Here is an 18,549-nt window from a genome sequence, read left to right as displayed (position 1 = left end):
GATCTTGTCCAAATTTCAAGGACACACGCAGACCCATTTCAACATTCATGAACCATAAATAAAGAACCATTATATACTCATTAACAGTGACAGCCTCGGTGGTCTAGTGGTTTAGCACACCGCTTTACTATCCGACGGTCAAAATGACATTCGATTCCTCGCAAACCACAAACGTTTGTATTCATGAGTATGATTGTTTGTATCGGTCTAGGTGTTTTCTATGTATAATATGTATTTATTTACAAAAAAAAATGAATCCATGTATTTATATCAGTTGTATAGTACCCATAACACAAGCTCTGCTTAGCGTGGGACTAGATGGCGCTGTGTGAATTGTCCTGAGATATTATTATGATTATGATTATTAAATTGATAACTACATCATCAAAATTGACTAAATATAGTATTTTGCGTAAGTTCTGTACACGTTTTGCATATATTCGATCGTAGAGAACATATGTAGTAAAAGATTTTTAGTCATCAGTTTATATCAGTAACATTTTCTTAACATACATAATAAACGATTCGTATTATCATCTTTTAAGAGTAAACAGTCTGTGCTCATTGTGATTTAATTGTGGTGTATGGGATGCAGAGGGAGCGAGGGTCCGGCAGAGGAGCACCGCGGGGCGGCGGCCGACGACGACGCCAGCATCAGCTCCGAGACCGAGCGCTCCGACCCCTCCATGCACCACAACTCCAAGTTGTTCATCTTGCAGTTCGCGATCGACCAGATGTCACTCGAGGTACATGTCTTTTGCGTGTATGTATATATAATGTACCATATATTATATATATATATATAATTATTACTACCTTTACCCGCGGCATCGCTCGCATTGAATAAAAAGTATCCTATGTTCATTCTAATACCTCCCAGAACATGTGTACAAAATTTCATGATGATCAGTTCTGTAGTTTTTGCGAGAAAGTGTAACAAACACACATTTGTAAAATTATATTAAGGATCACGTAGTTGATGGTATTTAATATGTATTTAAAGAAAGTTTTATAAAGAAGAAAAATAAGCAAGTTGTGTAGTTAGATACTGAGTACGAGTGTGTGCTGCACTCAGCAGTATGAGTATAGTGAGTGTTATATGAGTGAGTGTGTATGTGTGTGTAGTGTGTAGTGATGGTCGTGGATGCAGGTGTGCGGGGTGCGGGCGGCGCTGAGTGTGTGTGTGTGTGTGTGTGTAGGTACAGTCGCGGGGCCGCAGCGTGGCCGAGGTGCAGGTGTGCGGGGTGCGGGCGGCGCTGAGTGTGTGTGTGTGTGTGTGTGTAGGTACAGTCGCGGGGCCGCAGCGTGGCCGAGTGCAGGTGTGTGCGGGCGGCGCTGAGTGTGTGTGTGTGTGTGTGTGTGTGTGTGTGTGTGTGTGTGTGTGTGTGTGTGTGTGTGTGTGTGTGTAGGTACAGTCGCGGGGCCGCAGCGTGGCCGAGGTGCAGGTGTGCGGGGTGTGCGTGTGTGTGTGTGTGTGTGTGTGTGTGTGTGTGGGTGTGTGTGTGTGTGTGTGTGTGTGTGTGTAGGTACAGTCGCGGGGCCGCAGCGTGGCCGAGGTGCAGGTGTGCGGGGTGCGGGCGGCGCTGAGTGTGTGTGTGTGTGTGTGTGTAGGTACAGTCGCGGGGCCGCAGCGTGGCCGAGGTGCAGGTGTGTGTGTGTGTGTGTGTGTGTGTGTGTGTGTAGGTACAGTCGCGGGGCCGCAGCGTGGCCGAGGTGCAGGTGTGCGGGGTGCGGGCGGCGCTGAGTGTGTGTGTGTGTGTGTGTGTAGGTACAGTCGCGGGGCCGCAGCGTGGCCGAGGTGCAGGTGTGCGGGGTGCGGGCGGCGCTGAGTGTGTGTGTGTGTGTGTGTGTGTGTGTAGGTACAGTCGCGGGGCCGCAGCGTGGCCGAGGTGCAGGTGTGCGGGGTGCGGGCGGCGCTGAGTGTGTGTGTGTGTGTGTGTGTGTGTAGGTACAGTCGCGGGGCCGCAGCGTGGCCGAGGTGCAGGTGTGCGGGGTGCGGGCGGCGCTGAGTGTGTGTGTGTGTGTGTGTAGGTACAGTCGCGGGGCCGCAGCGTGGCCGAGGTGCAGGTGTGCGGGGTGCGGGCGGCGCTGAGTGTGTGTGTGTGTGTGTGTAGGTACAGTCGCGGGGCCGCAGCGTGGCCGAGGTGCAGGTGTGCGGGGTGCGGGCGGCGCTGAGTGTGTGTGTGTGTGTGTGTAGGTACAGTCGCGGGGCCGCAGCGTGGCCGAGGTGCAGGTGTGCGGGGTGCGGGCTGCTGTGAGCGCTCGTCCTGCGGACGTGTCCCTGTCGCTGTCGGTGCACTCGCTGCTGCTGGTGGACGCGCTGCAGACCTACGGGCCCGACTTCGAGCTGCTCGTCGCCAGCCACAAGCACGTAGGGTGAGTCCACTACATTATTTCATCATATATTTTTATATTTAACTGTTCTAATTTCTGTTTCTGTACACTATTTGTATGAATTTGCTAACACTTTGTCTAATAAATGAAAGACTAGTGAAAAAATTTTCGTCTGCAAAGTATAAATAGCATAAAAATTAAGTTTTCTTATCTGAACTCATCCTCATGCCTACAACGACACGTAGAGTTTTTTTAAAAAGAATTAGAATTTGAAATATCATGTAGATCTATTTTAGACTCTTATGATATTTCAAATCTACCATCAGCATCACAAATGGTCTACGATGTGATAATTACGTCATAACAAGTAATAATGGTATTGTTTGTAGGATGGATACGACGTCGGGCAGTATCCGCGGCTCGGAGCCGACGTCCCCGCAATCCCCCACCTCCCCCGCGGCCCCCACCTCCCCCGCGTGGCCCGCCCCCGCCTCCCCCGAGGCCCGCTACCCCGCGCCCTCCCCCGCCCCCGTGCACCCCCGCACGCTGCACCACGCGCTGCACTCGCTCACCAACAATAGCAAAAGTACGTATTAATATTTAATTTAAAAGAAACCTGAACATGTCTCTACTATTGTTGTGAAAATATTTATATTGATCTAAATTTGCTTAAAATTTAGCTGAATATGGAACTGGAACGCAATGGGAATCACCTCATCACTGTAGCGTTATGTATGTGATGAGGTGTCGCTACTTATTTTTTTGTTTCCTATAGTATCTGTGTAGTGAGTATACAGTTGTATTAATTGAACTACATTAGTAAGTTTATTTGATAGTGTGCTAAATCTTAGTTATGTGGAGACGTAAATAAACGGAAGGGTGCCGAGTATAGACAGAAATATTGCAAGTGTATGTTTATTGCTAACAATGTAGTCTACTCAAAGCAAATTATTAAACAGTGATTTCTAAAGCAAGCGCCTGGTAATTTTTCTTACTAGATGATAAGAATCTCTCTTGCTCCGTATATTCCAAGTGAATAATCTTATTGGTTGCAATTATATTACTATAATTTTAGTGTATAAAACAAATAGGAATAATTGATTAATTATAATAATCTTATCAAATACATTTTATGCAATGTTAACCAAAACGTATAATATAACAATATTGTTTTTGTACAGAAGGAGAAGAAACGGGTCGCACAAGTCCTGGCCTGCACTGGCCGGGCGACTCCACCAGCCCAGGGGGGGGCGCGGGGTGGTGGGGCGCGGGCGGCGGGGAGGGCCCCGGGGGCCCCGCCAGCTGGGCCGCGCCCGGCCTCGTCGACACGGAGGCGCTCATCGCGGTCGAGCTGTGCCTCGTGAGGGGGGACGAGGAAGATCTCAGGATAGCGAACATACTCTTCAATAACCTTGATATTATTGGTGAGTCTGTAGCGCGGTGGTATCACCTCATCACTGTTGCGTTTTATGTGATGTGATGTGATGAGGTGTTGCTATATAATATATTGTTTATTGTAGTATGTAGGCAGTAAGTATAGAGGTAGAGGTCAGAATAATTGTACTATTTATTATACCGAAACCGCGCCAGTCATTTCTAGGTCCATTTGTAATACTGTACTAGAGTTTAAATATATTGAAATACTGTTGTTTAATGGTTTATATATGGTCACTATATTAATTTGCAGCGAATCAAGAGACAATAGTGGAGCTGATCGGATTTGCGCAGCGTGTTATGGGCCCTAAGAAACCGAAAACTGAGTCGCGTGCGAGTACCTCCTGCGCACCCCCTGACCCTCACGTTCCGTCTACTACTGAGACACTTAATCCCGAGGATCCCACCCCTGATCCTCAAGACTCCTCCATACCATCGGGGTCTTCAGTGGCTCCCATCAGCGCCAGCCTGCTGTCGCTGCCTGCCGCAAACCACTTTCAGGTTAGCTAAATCACTCAATTACTATATCTTAAATTATATAGAAAGTTGCAGTTTGGTTGCAGTCAACGTTAGGTTTCCAACTTTACATATCTGTCACACTCACGCATACTCATCCCATATATGTCCTTCCTTGTCCTACTTCCTGAAACCATGTAACGTGTCATCATGATCCCACAGAGGCTAAACACATGTACTGGTGCTGGGTCCATCGTGGCAGAAAGGGAAACTTCGAGCAGTTCTCGGGACTCGTAACCCGAGTGTAGGTTTAAGCCCTTTTACGATGTACTTCAACACTCGCCTTCACCGCCCGTATTTCTCTCCCTGCCCAGTTAAATCTGGTAGCAGCCTGCAGGTTTGGATACACGTTCTAACGTAGAAGTTGTTGTGAATACAGAAGGACATCCGCACCGAGATCATAACTTCTACATTAGAACGTGTATCTTGTATCTAGTGATTTAGATACACGTTCTAACGTAAAGTAATTGTGAATACAGAAGGAGATTCGCACCGGTTCCTACCGTGTATCTAAAGATTTGGCTGAGCAGGGAGAGAATCACGAGCGGTCTGAATCTGCTAGTGATTTAGATACACGTTCTAACGTAAAGTAATTGTGAATACAGAAGGAGGTCCGCACCGAGATCACGTTCGACTTCCACCGGCTGGGCGTGCTGCTGCTGCGCGCGGCGGTCCACGACGGGAACCTGGTGGCCAGGAAGATCGCCACCGCCACCGTGGCGGAGGCCAAGATACAGGCTACGCTCGGTGAGGAGACTACCTGATACTTTATTTAAATTATTAACCGGGTCTTAACACGAATAATTTTATGCCAAATAAAGGTATTTACCTCTCAGTAGCATCAATAGTCAATAAGTGTACGGATACCGTGAGTGCTGTGTGTCGCGAACTTTCGTTAAACAATCTAGTGACGGTAGATGAAGAAAAAACTGCTGTCACCTATCTACATTGACATCGCTGTTACTCTACCACGGCTAGTGCAACCTAGTCGAAACGTCGAGAGAGGTAAATACCTTTATTTGCCATAAAATTATTCGTTTTAAGACCCGGTTAATAATTTAAATAATGTATATTAAACACGAAAGTTTAAAATTAACTACCTGATACTTAAGTTGGAATTAGGGATTAGTTAATTGTTAATTATAAGTATGTATATATATTTTGAAACAATTTTATAATAGGAGCGCGTCCGCTAGAGTTATAAGGGTGGTGTTACACAAATGATATTTGAGTAGACTGTCCCGTTTGTTATAATAATCAATCCATATATACTACTTACTTACTAAGTACATTATTATTGCTGATATGTGTGGAATGTACTTAACTACAAACTGTTTGTAACGGAGTAGGTTGCAGAGTTGATTTCGTTGAACAATTACATGAAATTTATATAATGCGAATATATATATATATATATATTGATGTAATGCGAAGGAGTCGAGAGATTATATTTTCTCTGTTAGTCCATTACTAGCCAGGCGCAGCTATCGCTCACGCTAGGACGCTATAGAACGTTTCTATATTGATTCTTAAAATAAATAACGTATGCTGTGGTACAGACGGGAGCAGCGTGGAGGTGGAGGGCTCGCTGGGCGGCGTGCAGGTGGTGTCTCTGTGCGAGGGCGCCGGCCTGCACTCGCGCGTGCTGTCCGCAGGCCGCGCCCACCACCGCCACCACCCTCACCACCCTCACCACTCTCACCACCACGACGTCGCCGGGGATGACGAGAAGGCGCTGTTCTTCCACGTCACCAGAACGGTCGAGACGACCGAGGATAGCGACGCGCCGAGTAAGTATTTTAGTTTTAGAACCTATCTACAATGTAGATTTAACTGGCCGCTATTTGTAACGTGTGTAGGTTTAATTGATATTTTTATTTTGAGGTTTCAGCTTTTCAACCCACCCTCGGAACCACTGCCTTTCACTAGGCTTTATAATACGACTATCTTAGCCATTTTCACCCACAGGACGGTCTTTTATTTTACTACTCTAGTACTGTTGGCCGCAGCTAGTCTTTACAGTTTCACCGGACGGTAGGGGGGAGTGTAGGTAGCACCCCAAACCTGCGGACTTACGGAGCGACTGAAGGCCAACTCTCACTCGACGGATACGACTTTAGTCTGAGGACACCACTAGGGGTTCGAACCTTGGCTCAGGCCTTGTTGTAATTTCACTCCCCATTTGAATTACACGGGGGACCGATAGGAGTATCGACCGGGGTCGTGGTGATTGCGCTGTATGGGACGCCATGATGCCTCTGTCATATGAGAATAATAAGATATGACACAAACCGTGTCATCCATGTGGTGATGAGCGTGGTGGTGTTCGCAGCGGTGCAGGCGCACGTGTCGGTGCGCGTGGCGAGCGTGTGGTACACGCACTCAGCGCCGCTGGTGCGCGAGCTGCGGTCGTGTCTCACGGAGTTCAAGCAGTACCTGGCCGACCTGGCGCGCTCCATCCGCGCCGCCGCCGCTGACATGGCCATCGGGCTCGTGCACCCCTCCGCCACCGCACCCCCGCCCGCACCACCCGTCGCAGCCCCCGCCGCCGCCAGGTACGCACCCCTATATTCATCTAAACGTTATTCTACTGTATAAAACATAAATTACACTACGTCACTAGGAGCAGGACATTGTCGATTACATGCGAACCAGGAGTAACTTGCCATTGAGGGTCAGCTGGAGTCGACACAACGCGACTTTCAAGGTATTTGTGGTCCGGATCCCCACCAACGTGCTCTCCACTTTCATGAAGGAGGATTACTGGCTGAAGGGGGTGGGTTTTCGGCATTTCTGTGGTAAATTGCCATAGTTATTCAAATTCGTAATTCAAAATATCTTTGTTCATGTAGGTCTATTGCAGACTTATGATATGTCAATACTACCGTTAGTTGGGAATGATTTCGAGGTGAGAGGAACTGACAAGAAATTCAGCTCGTATTCTTTTCAAATACATGTTGTACATTGACCATATATACAATTTATATATATAATGATATGAACACGTGGCACTGTAGGGGGGAGTCGGTGTACGCGAACCCGAAGCCGTCGCCGTGGTCGGAGGGCGTCCCCCCCGCGCCCCCCGCCGGCCCCGCGCCCCCCGCGCCCCGCCGCCGCACCGTGAGCGCGGGGCTGTCGCGGGACGAGCCCGCAGACCTCAACTCCGACAACATCGTGCTCAGGTGCCTATAATTAATATCAACATGTTGCACTGCATAGGGGGTTTTGCCATAAGGCTCAGTTTCGTTAAGTGACGCATTCTGTGCCTCAAAAAACAAAATAATTAAAATTATGTTTGTCTATGTTATTGCCTCCGCGTGCGGTGTCGTGGCTCGGTTTTGCCAATTTGACGTTTTCCTATTTTCATGTAGTATATAAGATCAATATTTTTATGTACATATTGTCAGTCTATTATTTGTACATATGTTCAAAATCTACCCTGTATCATCGTAAGCACAGATTATTATATTAGAGTCCGTTAGTTTGTGTTCTGTTTGTAATATTGACGCGCGCGCGCATTGTGTTGTGATAACCATTTTTACTACAGCGAAGATACATATGAATATAAATACGTATACATAGTACATTTTGGTACAGAGAGTATTTTCCAAAAATATAAATAAAATTGGAGTTTCTATTTTTTTTTACTACACGTCGCATCTTTTTTACAATTTTTGTCGCTCTGTCTGTCGGTTTGTTTGTTCCGTTCTGTTTATTATTTTTTAAGGCTGTAAGCGACGCGTTCTGTGCCTCAAAAAACAAAATAATTAAAATTATGTTTGTCTATGTTATTGTCTCTGCGTGCGGTGTCGTGGTCGTTTTTAAAAACTTATAACCGGCGCAACGGTCGCCACGCAGTCTGTACTTAGATGCGATCGACACCACACGTCATATCTGTAATGAACTTTTATAAAATTTATGTGATCGAAAATAAAATCCAATTGACTAAAAATCTTCGTTTTTTGCCATCACCGTGACCTACCATATTCTATAACATACAAGGCATTAAGAAAATTTTGATTTTCATACCTCCTCATTATGAGAAGATAAACTATCAATCTGCCTATTGCTTTTAATTACACAAAAACCATACGCTGATTACGTGGTAGCCAGCGGTATGTGTGTGTGTAACGAGTGGTGTGTTGTGACGGGCGTGATCAGCGTGAGCGTGGAGGTGGAGTCCCCGGCGGTGGTGGTGCCGCGCGCGGCGGGCGGGGGGGAGGCGTTCGTGGCGCGGCTGGGCCGCATGAGCCTCGCCAACCGGCCCGGCCCGCCCACACGCGCCCGCTACCACCTGCACCTCAGGGACATCTCGCTGCTCTCGGTACGGACACATTCATTTATTTATTCATTCATTTAGCTATTCAAATCTATAAACTTTGTTTTAAGCATTTTTTTAATTATCTCTAAGTGTTAAATTCTTATGAAAATTACCGTAAATACGTCTAAATAAAGGTCGCTAGCTACCTTTATCGACACCTCTTTCACACGCTATTAGAAGTGCGCGCGTTTTAGTCAACGATCACTATATAATACTTGCAATTAATTACGACTAGTAGACAAAATAAATATTGTCTACTAAGCACTGCCATGTGTAAACTACGTCATCCCACCTTACATTTAGTTACTAATGCTCTGCACAAACTGTTTAACCATCCCTTACATTTTCCTATTGTTATTTGGTATATAAGACCGATATTTTGAGATGACAGTGAACTGTCAAAAAGTACATAATTTTATCAGTTCACTATCAAATGTAATAGATATCATCTCAATCGACAACATCGTATTACTGTTTCGCAACAATCATTAGCGCTTCTAGACGTGCAAGTGATCGTTACCTCTTGGTTATTAGGTTAGGCAACCATGCAAATTTTAATATATATATATGATATGATATAACGGAAGCGTCTTGCGGCAGGTGGACGTGAGCGAGAAGCTGGCGAACGGCTGGGGACAGCAAACAGTGCAGCAGGTGTACGCGGCGGGAGGCTCGCCCGTACTGCACGACACCGCGCTGCGGCTCGCGCTGCACTGCACCGGCCCGGACGACGCCCGGACGCAGGTACGTGGAGGTGCGGCTCGCGCTGCACTGCACCGGCCCGGACGACGCCCGGACGCAGGTACGTGGAGGTGCGGCTCGTGCTGCACTGCACCGGCCCGGACGACGCCCGGACGCAGGTACGTGGAGGTGCGGCTCGTGCTGCACTGCACCGGCCCGGACGACGCCCGGACGCAGGTACGTGGAGGTGCGGCTCGTGCTGCACTGCACCGGCCCGGACGACGCCCGGACGCAGGTACGTGGAGGTGCGGCTCGTGCTGCACTGCACCGGCCCGGACGACGCCCGGACGCAGGTACGTGGAGGTGCGGCTCGTGCTGCACTGCACCGGCCCGGACGACGCCCGGACGCAGGTACGTGGAGGTGCGCTCGCGCTGCAGGGCCCGGACGCCCGGACGGGTACGTGGAGGTGCGGCTCGTGCTCGTGCGACGCCCGGACGCAGGTGCACTCGCGCTGCACTGCACCGGCCCGGACGACGCCCGGACGCAGGTACGTGGAGGTGCGGCTCGCGCTGCACTGCACCGGCCCGGACGACGCCCGGACGCAGGTACGTGGAGGTGCGGCTCGTGCTGCACTGCACCGGCCCGGACGACGCCCGGACGCAGGTACGTGGAGGTGCGGCTCGTGCTGCACTGCACCGGCCCGGACGACGCCCGGACGCAGGTACGTGGAGGTGCGGCTCGCGCTGCACTGCACCGGCCCGGACGACGCCCGGACGCAGGTACGTGGAGGTGCGGCTCGCGCTGCACTGCACCGGCCCGGACGACGCCCGGACTCATAACGCATTCGGTGCAGCGGCTGCTGGTGGTGGAGGTGCGGCTCGCCTGTGCTGCACGACATCGTACGCGCAGTGAGTGCGTTATTGAATTTTGTATCGGCGTAGACGAAGCTCCGTGTTGGTTTCTCATACGTTTATCTACTTTCGTGTTTCTCAATTCAGTTTTCTATGTTTTAAAATGGTAACAAAATCAATGTAATCGCCCATGACTATAAAGTCAAACTACTCCATCGTTGGAGCAGTTTGTCGTTCGGTAGACGCGCGCGATGTTCTAGCGAATATCGGGCGCGAAGCGCACCCTCGCCCTTCTCCACGTGCACCCGCCGACGCAACTCTACTCCCACATAATTTACTCTTCACCGGGTTATCACGTCTTTGTGACGTGGCGGCGCCAAGTCGTCACGGCGAGCGAAATCTTTCCCCCCAACCGACTATTTAAAAATAGTCGGCTTTCGGCTTCCGGCCGGTAAATGAACGATGTAGGGGTGGTTCACTCCAACAGGATGCCCGGGTAAGGAGCGCAAGCTCGGGGCCCGAACCCAGCGGTCCATAAGGGCCTGCGGATGAACCAGAACTGAATAAAATCATTTCCCATATAACTATAAAATAGTATATGTAACATTTGTGTTGTCCGCGCAGTACGAGGTGAGCGGCGCGGTGGTGGGCCCGCTGCAGGTGTCAGCTCGCCGCGAGCAGTACGAGCAGCTGCTGGACACGCTGCGCTGGCTCACCGCGCCCGCAGCAGACACCACCACCAGCTCCACCGCCGCCACCACCACCACCACCGTCGACGGCGCGCACGTACGTCTACTACTGATATCAGCTATTCAAAATACTAAAATTTGCTACTTTATCAACCATTTAGTTCTTATTCATATTAAGTTTTTCTGGTAAATTTCTGTAGTGATAACTTTATAGAATTTATTATTTATATATATATATATATATATATATATATATATATATATATATATATATATATATATATATATATATATATATATATATATATATATATATATATATATAGGCATTCTCCGATCATAGCTGTTGTTTGTTCATTCTTCTTGTGATGAGTCTGTGTTCCGAATGAGTGGTAGAATAAAGAATATGACTATTGAAAAGTGCTAAATATTAAGTTTAATATAATAAAGATTTCTATATGATTTTTGAGTTAACTCAGCTTCATTATTGTTATTAAGAATTTGTCTTACTAGAGATTATTAAATGCAATTATTATTTTGATGTATCTAGGTGACTGTGTCCCATAATATACATTATTATACTATATAGTGTTTTAAGTTCTCGCGGTCATTATTTATATGTAGGGTAAATCACGGTATCTTATAAACTTTTTTACCCGTGATCATGGCGCTTGAAACAGTACCGAAATATCGGGAATTCAATAAAAATAAAACTTGGTAAGATCCCGTGATTTACGTATAAATATTAAACGTATAAATATTAATTTAATGTATAAATTCCTCAAATATTATTACATACAGACATCATCGCTGTCGGAATCTGCGGTGCCTACGCTGCAGCTGCACCCCGCGCTTCGCGCCGCCGTCCTCGCCGCCCCTTCACCCTCCTCCTCCCCCGCCCCCGGCCCCGCCCCCGGCCCCGCCCCCGCCACGCCCACAAACGAGTCCACGGCCACAGACCGCGCCCCCTCCCGGGTGGCATCGCTCGCAGCCTACAATGCGCTCAGCGGTATGTTAATCTAAATGTTATTTCACTATCTGCTTATATAGAATTATATATGTAATGTAAGGTATCTTTGACTGTCCAAAATAAAAATACGCTGAATTTACTGTTAAACAAATATATTTGATATATATATATAGTACCTATGTTGTTGAAATATATTGTTTTCTAAAAAAATTGCTAAAAGTAATTCTTTTACTGTACACAAATGTAAAGAATTATTATTTATTTTGCAAGTTAATTAAAATGTCGTAAAAATGTACACGTCGTCGTACAATGTCGTATTAAAATATACACGTCCCTTTAGTATAACAATACAGTCGAAAGACAGAATAGAAGTGTATGTTTAACTGAAATGTTCTGGTCTTCTGGTGAAGAATAGTTACAAGGACTAAAAGTGGCACGTGTGGAAACTACTTGTATGCTGCTACAGATCTATTACATTATGAACTGTCCTGTATTCAGTGAAGTTCGAGGTGTCGACGTTCCGCGTGGAGCTGCGCGCGGAGCGGGACGCGGGGGCGGGGGAGCGCGGCCTGGTGCTGCTGGCCTTCGCTGACTTCTCACTGCACTACCGCGCGCTGCAGCCGCACCAGACCATGCTGCAGGTAACACGCAGCCGCACCAGACCATGCTGCAGGTAACACGCAGCCGCACCAGACCATGCTGCAGGTAACACGCAGCCGCACCAGACCATGCTGCAGGTAACACGCAGCCGCACCAGACCATGCTGCAGGTAACACGCAGCCGCACCAGACCATGCTGCAGGTAACACGCAGCCGCACCAGACCATGCTGTAACGGGCTACGCGTTTGAACAACATATCACTTCAAATAAGCTATCTACCTTACACTTCAGTTATGTTGCAGTCACTATAGATCACGAATCATGTATTTCACCGGGCGCTACGATTGCAGGCCATCGATAACGCGTACTATCTCCCTCACGGGTGCACCAATCTCAAAGTTGTATTAGAAAATATCTTCATCTTGGTTACGATTAATGATTGAACGTTGATTGAAATGTATGAAATGAATCAAAAACTCTTTTACCTTCCTCTCATAGGAAAAATCAACTACATGAACGAATAAACTGTGATTGGTACAGTTTATGCTGTAAATAATATAAATGACGTAGTGGAGTAACTTGAAATAGTCATGCTCGCTATAAAGTTCAAACTTGTGGCGGCGTGGTGGCCAGGTCGATGTGCTCCCTCTAATATGGTTGAGTGCAATGATGGCTGGCTCATCCGTCATACTCGTGTACGGGTGCTGCTTGTGGGGACTGGTCTGTTCAGGTTGCGAACACTGATTAGTTTTTTTTTTTTTTATATAGCATATGCTGGTGGTCACTCTATTCTCCCAAATTTGAATTTAAATGAAATAGTATTATTGTAAATATGTACAACATTAAAAAAGAATACGAGCTGAGTTTCTTGTCAGTTCTTCTCATCTCGAAATCATTCCGAACTGACGGTAGATTTGACATATCATAAGAGTCTGTAATAGACCTACATGAATAAAGATATTTTGAATTTGACTTTGAATATGTAAACAAATATAAAGTAATAATAACAACATTGAATGTACCTCAGGTATCACTACACTCGATTACCATGGAGGATCTGACTAAGGAGCCAGACTCGAAGCACCGCATGATGATGGTGTCTCACACGCCGCAAGTGCCGCCAAAAGCCGTGTTCGTGTCCAAGTCGTGCCCGGACTTCGCGTGGCAGCAACAGCAGCAGCAGCCGCCGATGTCCTGCCTGCACCAGACTTCCAGGCTCGCGGGTTCGCTGCCCGGGCAGCTCAACGTGCTCGATAAGGAGGTTGGTCTGTGCTGAGCACGCATATCTTATATTACGAGACGTTTTATAGTTACGTTTGCATGAAAATTGTAAGTAGCATTTTTCTCGAAGTGAAGATAGAACTTAAATTTTAATTCCTATTTATTTAATTTTAATTTACACAGTGTATAAGTAATACTATTATTGTATTGTTGTTATATGTAATAGTAAGTACATTTGCCGGGTTTAATTTTGAGCATTTTGATCATGCAGTATTTTCTTCCCTTTTAATTATAGGTAGTATAATAGTAATAATAATCTCAGGACAATTCGCACAGCGCCATCTAGACCCAAGTTAAGCTAGCTAAAGCTTGTTATTGGTACTAGATAACTGATACAAATACATAATTTTTTTTTTGTAAATACATACATATTGTATATAGAAAACACCCAGACCGATACAAACAATCATACTCATGAATACAAATGTTAAATATAATTATAAAACATTTATCTATTATATATGTATTGTGCAGAAATTAAATTTATGATCAACTTTATATAAATGTGTTGTACATTGACTATATTTTTACTGTTTTTGAGCATACAAAAATGACAATTGATTATAATAATGTCTTTTGTTAATAGAGTCAGCTGCGATATAAGAAGCGCGACAGCGAGTGCGGGCCCACGCCGCCCTGCTCGCCGGAGTGCGGCGCTCCCAAGGGGGGCGCGGGGGGCGCGGGTGGTGCGGGGGGAGCGGGGGGCGCGGGGGGAGCGGGGGGCGCGGGGGGAGCGGAGCCCGACGGCGACGAGTCGCTGAGCGCGGACGACAACTTGGTCTGGGTGTCAGTACACACACGGGACCCGCAACATCCGCTATTCGAAGAGAAGTACAACAAGGTGAGTATTTTATGTGAATACTGATGGAATGGTACTCTTGCTTGTGCCTTCTCTCATCCCTTCTTTCAAGGCACTCGTATCCACTTGTCAAATATAAAGTCCCTACCGAGCTATCGAGTTTGCCTATATTTCTAAAAAAGTCACTAGTGCCTGCTTTACCTCCATTCCATAGATATCGAAATTGACGAAAGTGGATTTCAACTGCTTGAACTTGGTGGTGAGCATCGACAGCTGGGTGACCGTGCTGGACTTCTTCGGCATAGCTGGAGACGACCTGCCCGATGACCAGCCCGCGCCCGAGCCGCAGCATAACGGTAAGACATATGAGACAATTAAAAACTTACTATTATAATGATGACCATAAAGACTATATATATATATATATATACATATATATAAAGGCTTTATAAAAATCTCTATATATATAAAGCTCTTATAACTGTTCATTAGCAATCAGTTCTATAAACCCTCTATAAACCTATGATAAACCTCTGATAGTGAAAAACGTTATTCATAAACGCTCTATAGCGGTCCGATAAAGTCAAAACGTCAAATAGCGAGCCTATAAAGTTAACAGAGCCGACTCCCTACTTTAGCGGCATTTTAACCTAAAAATTGTGAAATAATTATTCCGTTAATTAATAAAATGGAAGCAATTACGACCATTTCTACAATTAATTTAATTGATATGTCAAGAATACGTCAAAAAAAAACATTTAAAAAAAAGTCAATCCATTTCTTTTACCAGATAAGTGCTTTAAATATAAATACCGATTCAATAAAAGTACTGTTATATAATTTCCTTGGTATACGATCAACTAAAACAAGATCCCAGAGGTGGTGCCGTTTCTCCAGAGTTGCAAGTGTTAACTGCTTTGAGGTGTTGGGGACGAAGAGAGGTAAGTTTTTTTTACAATACATATCATATATATTTATATATATATAAAATGTAAGTTTTTATATGTAAGTTTTCATACAATTCAAACTCATAATTAATCTTGATATCTTTCATTTCATAGGTTCAGGATGATTGTGCTGATCTTCATGGACTCAGTCAACCCACAGTTAGTAGGATATGTAGTAGGGTGGCAAAGGCAATTGCTCAGCTTGCTTCCACTTTTATATAAATGCCAGAAACTGTCACAGAGGAACGGTCTTGTATGACAAATTTTGAAAGTCTGGCTGGTTTTCCAGGGGTTACAGGGGCTATAGACTGTACCCATATTAAAATTAAAAAACAGGTGGTGATGCAGCCCAATATTACATAAATAGGAAAGGATATTATTCTTTGAATGTGCAGGTGATAAAATTATGTATTATGTGTAAAACATATCTATATTGTTTGATTAACTAATTATCATTACATAGTATAAAACAAAGTCACATTAAAACTATACAATGCATGTTGAAGGGGGGTTATAATAGATTCAAGAGGAAGGTTTATATATATATATATATATATGTACAAATGTATAAAGTACTTAATTATTTTGATTTTAGGTTGTCTGTGATGCAAAACTTGTAATAAGAGATGTTGTAGCAAGATGGAGGGGCAGTACTCATGACAGTAGAATATTTACTGAGTCAATTATAAAAAAGGTTTAATAATGGTCACTTTAGACATGTTTACCATGACTCATATTTCTGCCCTACCTTTCACCAATTTTGCATCCTGCATGTAGAAAGGAAGAAAGGTATAACTCTGCCCATATCAAAACACGGAATAGTGTGGAAAGATGTTTTGGAGTGTGGAAACAGAGATTCCAATGTTTACTACATGGATTAAGTGTATCGCTGGAAAATGGAAAGGCAGTTATAGTGGCTTTAGCTGTGCTCCACAATATCGCTATGAGTAGGAATGACGATATATTAGGTAATTCTTTTAATGAAACACTACTTTATTTATTTCAATATTATTTAATAAACACAATTTTTACAAAAAATTTACAATACATTTTTGTACAAACACTAATTTGTTTACTATATTTGATTATCAACTTCAGTGCATTCATAATTTGCACTGTTACACAATTATTACAACTAGCGGTTGCCTGTGACTTCATATGAAAATGTATTTTTGTAAAAATCTTCCATATAATTATTTTTGAAACAGGTCTGCTATGAATATGTAACTCAAACTATTTATCCAGATTATGTGTAAAGGACAAAGTTTTAATGTAGTTTATACATTGTTGTTATTTATATCTTCTGATATATGATGCAGTCACAGTCATCCATTGAATATAGTTATACAGACATTTTCTAATCCTTGTTGTTTAAGCTGTATTTTGATAAGTATCAATACATTATATTTTTCAATAAATTATGGGCCTGTAAAGTAATAATATTATTAATTTCAGAATATGAGAATCTTGAAGAGGTTACCATTCAATCACAACATCAAATTGATGAAGGAATGGGCAATGGTGCTGTAAGAAGACACTCTCGATATATTTTGGATACATTTATACAAAATAATTTTTAATAAAATAAATTATGTTAATTTACTTTGTTTACTATATTTTATATTTAACTTGTTACAAGTTGTCTACATACTTGTTGTTTTTCTTTCTAGAAAATATCAATTTTTGTTGGAGAATTTCATACTCCAAGTCTAAATTTCTTGCTTTCTTTCTTTCATTATCCATTTGTATATTATGTAATTCATTTTTGTTCTTGATCTCTGTATCAGCTATTTTTTGTATATAATTGTTTGTATTTGTGAGCTGTATAATAAAAAAAAAACAATTATTTAATTATAAAAAATATTTGTATTTTATGGTGTATAAATTTATTTGGGTACCTTTCTTTTTTTATTACATTTCTTTCCTTCATTTGAAATATATTCTTTTGTGCTGCCACTTTGAGACTACAAAAGAAATAACAAAATTTATGTATATTAAACACCATATTATACCAACCAATTTAATCAATCATATCAAACATCTCTTTATAATCTTTGGTCCCAGTCATTTAGCACACAAAAATATATTTAAAAGTTCTATATTACTTACATTTTCAATAATTTCATCAATCTCCAAAATAATTTCTGGCATCTCCGGGCTTTTTCATTCAGTTTGGTTCTCTAGGTTTGTCTGGAATCTTTTAATTACACATGTACTTTTATAAAAATAATATATATATGTTATATAATATACATTATGCTGAGTTCATTGATGTCATGATATAATAGATACTACATATTATATATTACTTACAGCGCTAACAGGTACATCTATTTCATTTATCTGAAATATGAACACAATGATTAATGAACCTACACTTACTACCTTTACTTTTTATATTATATGCAATGAAAAAATAAAAAATAGGTTACATGATCATCTGGAATTCCTGTTTTAGCGTCAGAGTCATATAGATTGGTGTCCACGTAAAACTCCTGCGGTAACCATGCCAATATGTCTGTACTGTCCACTGGAACAGTCACAGTAGGTGGTCGCGCGCACCAGTTTTATTCAGAGATCGCCTCTGGTCTGCTAAATTTTTCTTTTTATTTACTTTGATGACTCCCCACTGAGTTTTTATTTGTTGCAATGTGCGTCTGCTACCTTTGCACATTGCATTAAAACTGAAAAATATATTGAAGTGTAAGTACATGAGCAATAACAATTCACATATAAAATTATACTAAGCGCGCCTAATCTACGGGCTAGCTTCTACAAATAATAAATAACCTCCATAACTTCCAGCCATCCTTTCTTTTTACAGTTGTTGGTATTCGTATCCGTATTCTTATTCTCTAGTACGGCGACACGATCGCGGATCAATTCCAACAATAAATTCTATCAAAAATAAGGTATGCATTAAATGAATGTAATAAAAAGTTAAAACAAGTGAAATTCAAAGTCGTACATAAAAAATAATGTTGATCCAAAACTGGACAAAAATAACAAATATTGATAAGTAAACACAATCTTACCTTGTCGTCTTCCAACCAATTTTCGCTTCGTGCTCTCTTTTGTTTATCCATTTTAAAATTTACTAGACAATGAAAATCCGTAATATGTAA

General features: G+C 43.5%; 1 protein-coding gene and 1 pseudogene across 1 annotated transcript in view; both read left to right on the top strand.

Annotated features, from left to right (window-relative positions):
* The window catches only part of LOC131854148 (intermembrane lipid transfer protein Vps13D), an 83,604-nt gene that overhangs the window by 20,105 nt on the left and 44,950 nt on the right, over positions 1 to 18,549 (top strand). Inside the window, 18 exon segments of the mRNA XM_059205281.1 lie at positions 598 to 746; positions 2,198 to 2,376; positions 2,724 to 2,920; positions 3,516 to 3,758; positions 4,022 to 4,134; positions 4,890 to 5,031; positions 5,844 to 5,950; positions 5,953 to 6,074; positions 6,600 to 6,785; positions 7,299 to 7,466; positions 8,446 to 8,608; positions 9,206 to 9,349; positions 10,763 to 10,924; positions 11,629 to 11,836; positions 12,296 to 12,438; positions 13,425 to 13,658; positions 14,265 to 14,519; positions 14,692 to 14,833. Of these exon segments, the coding sequence (XP_059061264.1) occupies positions 598 to 746; positions 2,198 to 2,376; positions 2,724 to 2,920; positions 3,516 to 3,758; positions 4,022 to 4,134; positions 4,890 to 5,031; positions 5,844 to 5,950; positions 5,953 to 6,074; positions 6,600 to 6,785; positions 7,299 to 7,466; positions 8,446 to 8,608; positions 9,206 to 9,349; positions 10,763 to 10,924; positions 11,629 to 11,836; positions 12,296 to 12,438; positions 13,425 to 13,658; positions 14,265 to 14,519; positions 14,692 to 14,833 (3,057 nt within the window).
* On the top strand, positions 15,116 to 17,069 carry LOC131854114 (putative nuclease HARBI1; annotated as a pseudogene).

Source organism: Achroia grisella, unplaced genomic scaffold (assembly GCF_030625045.1).
Source record: "Achroia grisella isolate CSIRO2021 unplaced genomic scaffold, CSIRO_AGI_Agris_v1 utg970, whole genome shotgun sequence".
Taxonomy (NCBI): Eukaryota; Metazoa; Arthropoda; class Insecta; order Lepidoptera; family Pyralidae; genus Achroia; species Achroia grisella.
Note: the sequence above shows the minus strand (reverse complement) of the source record. Positions and strands in the feature narration are given on the sequence as shown.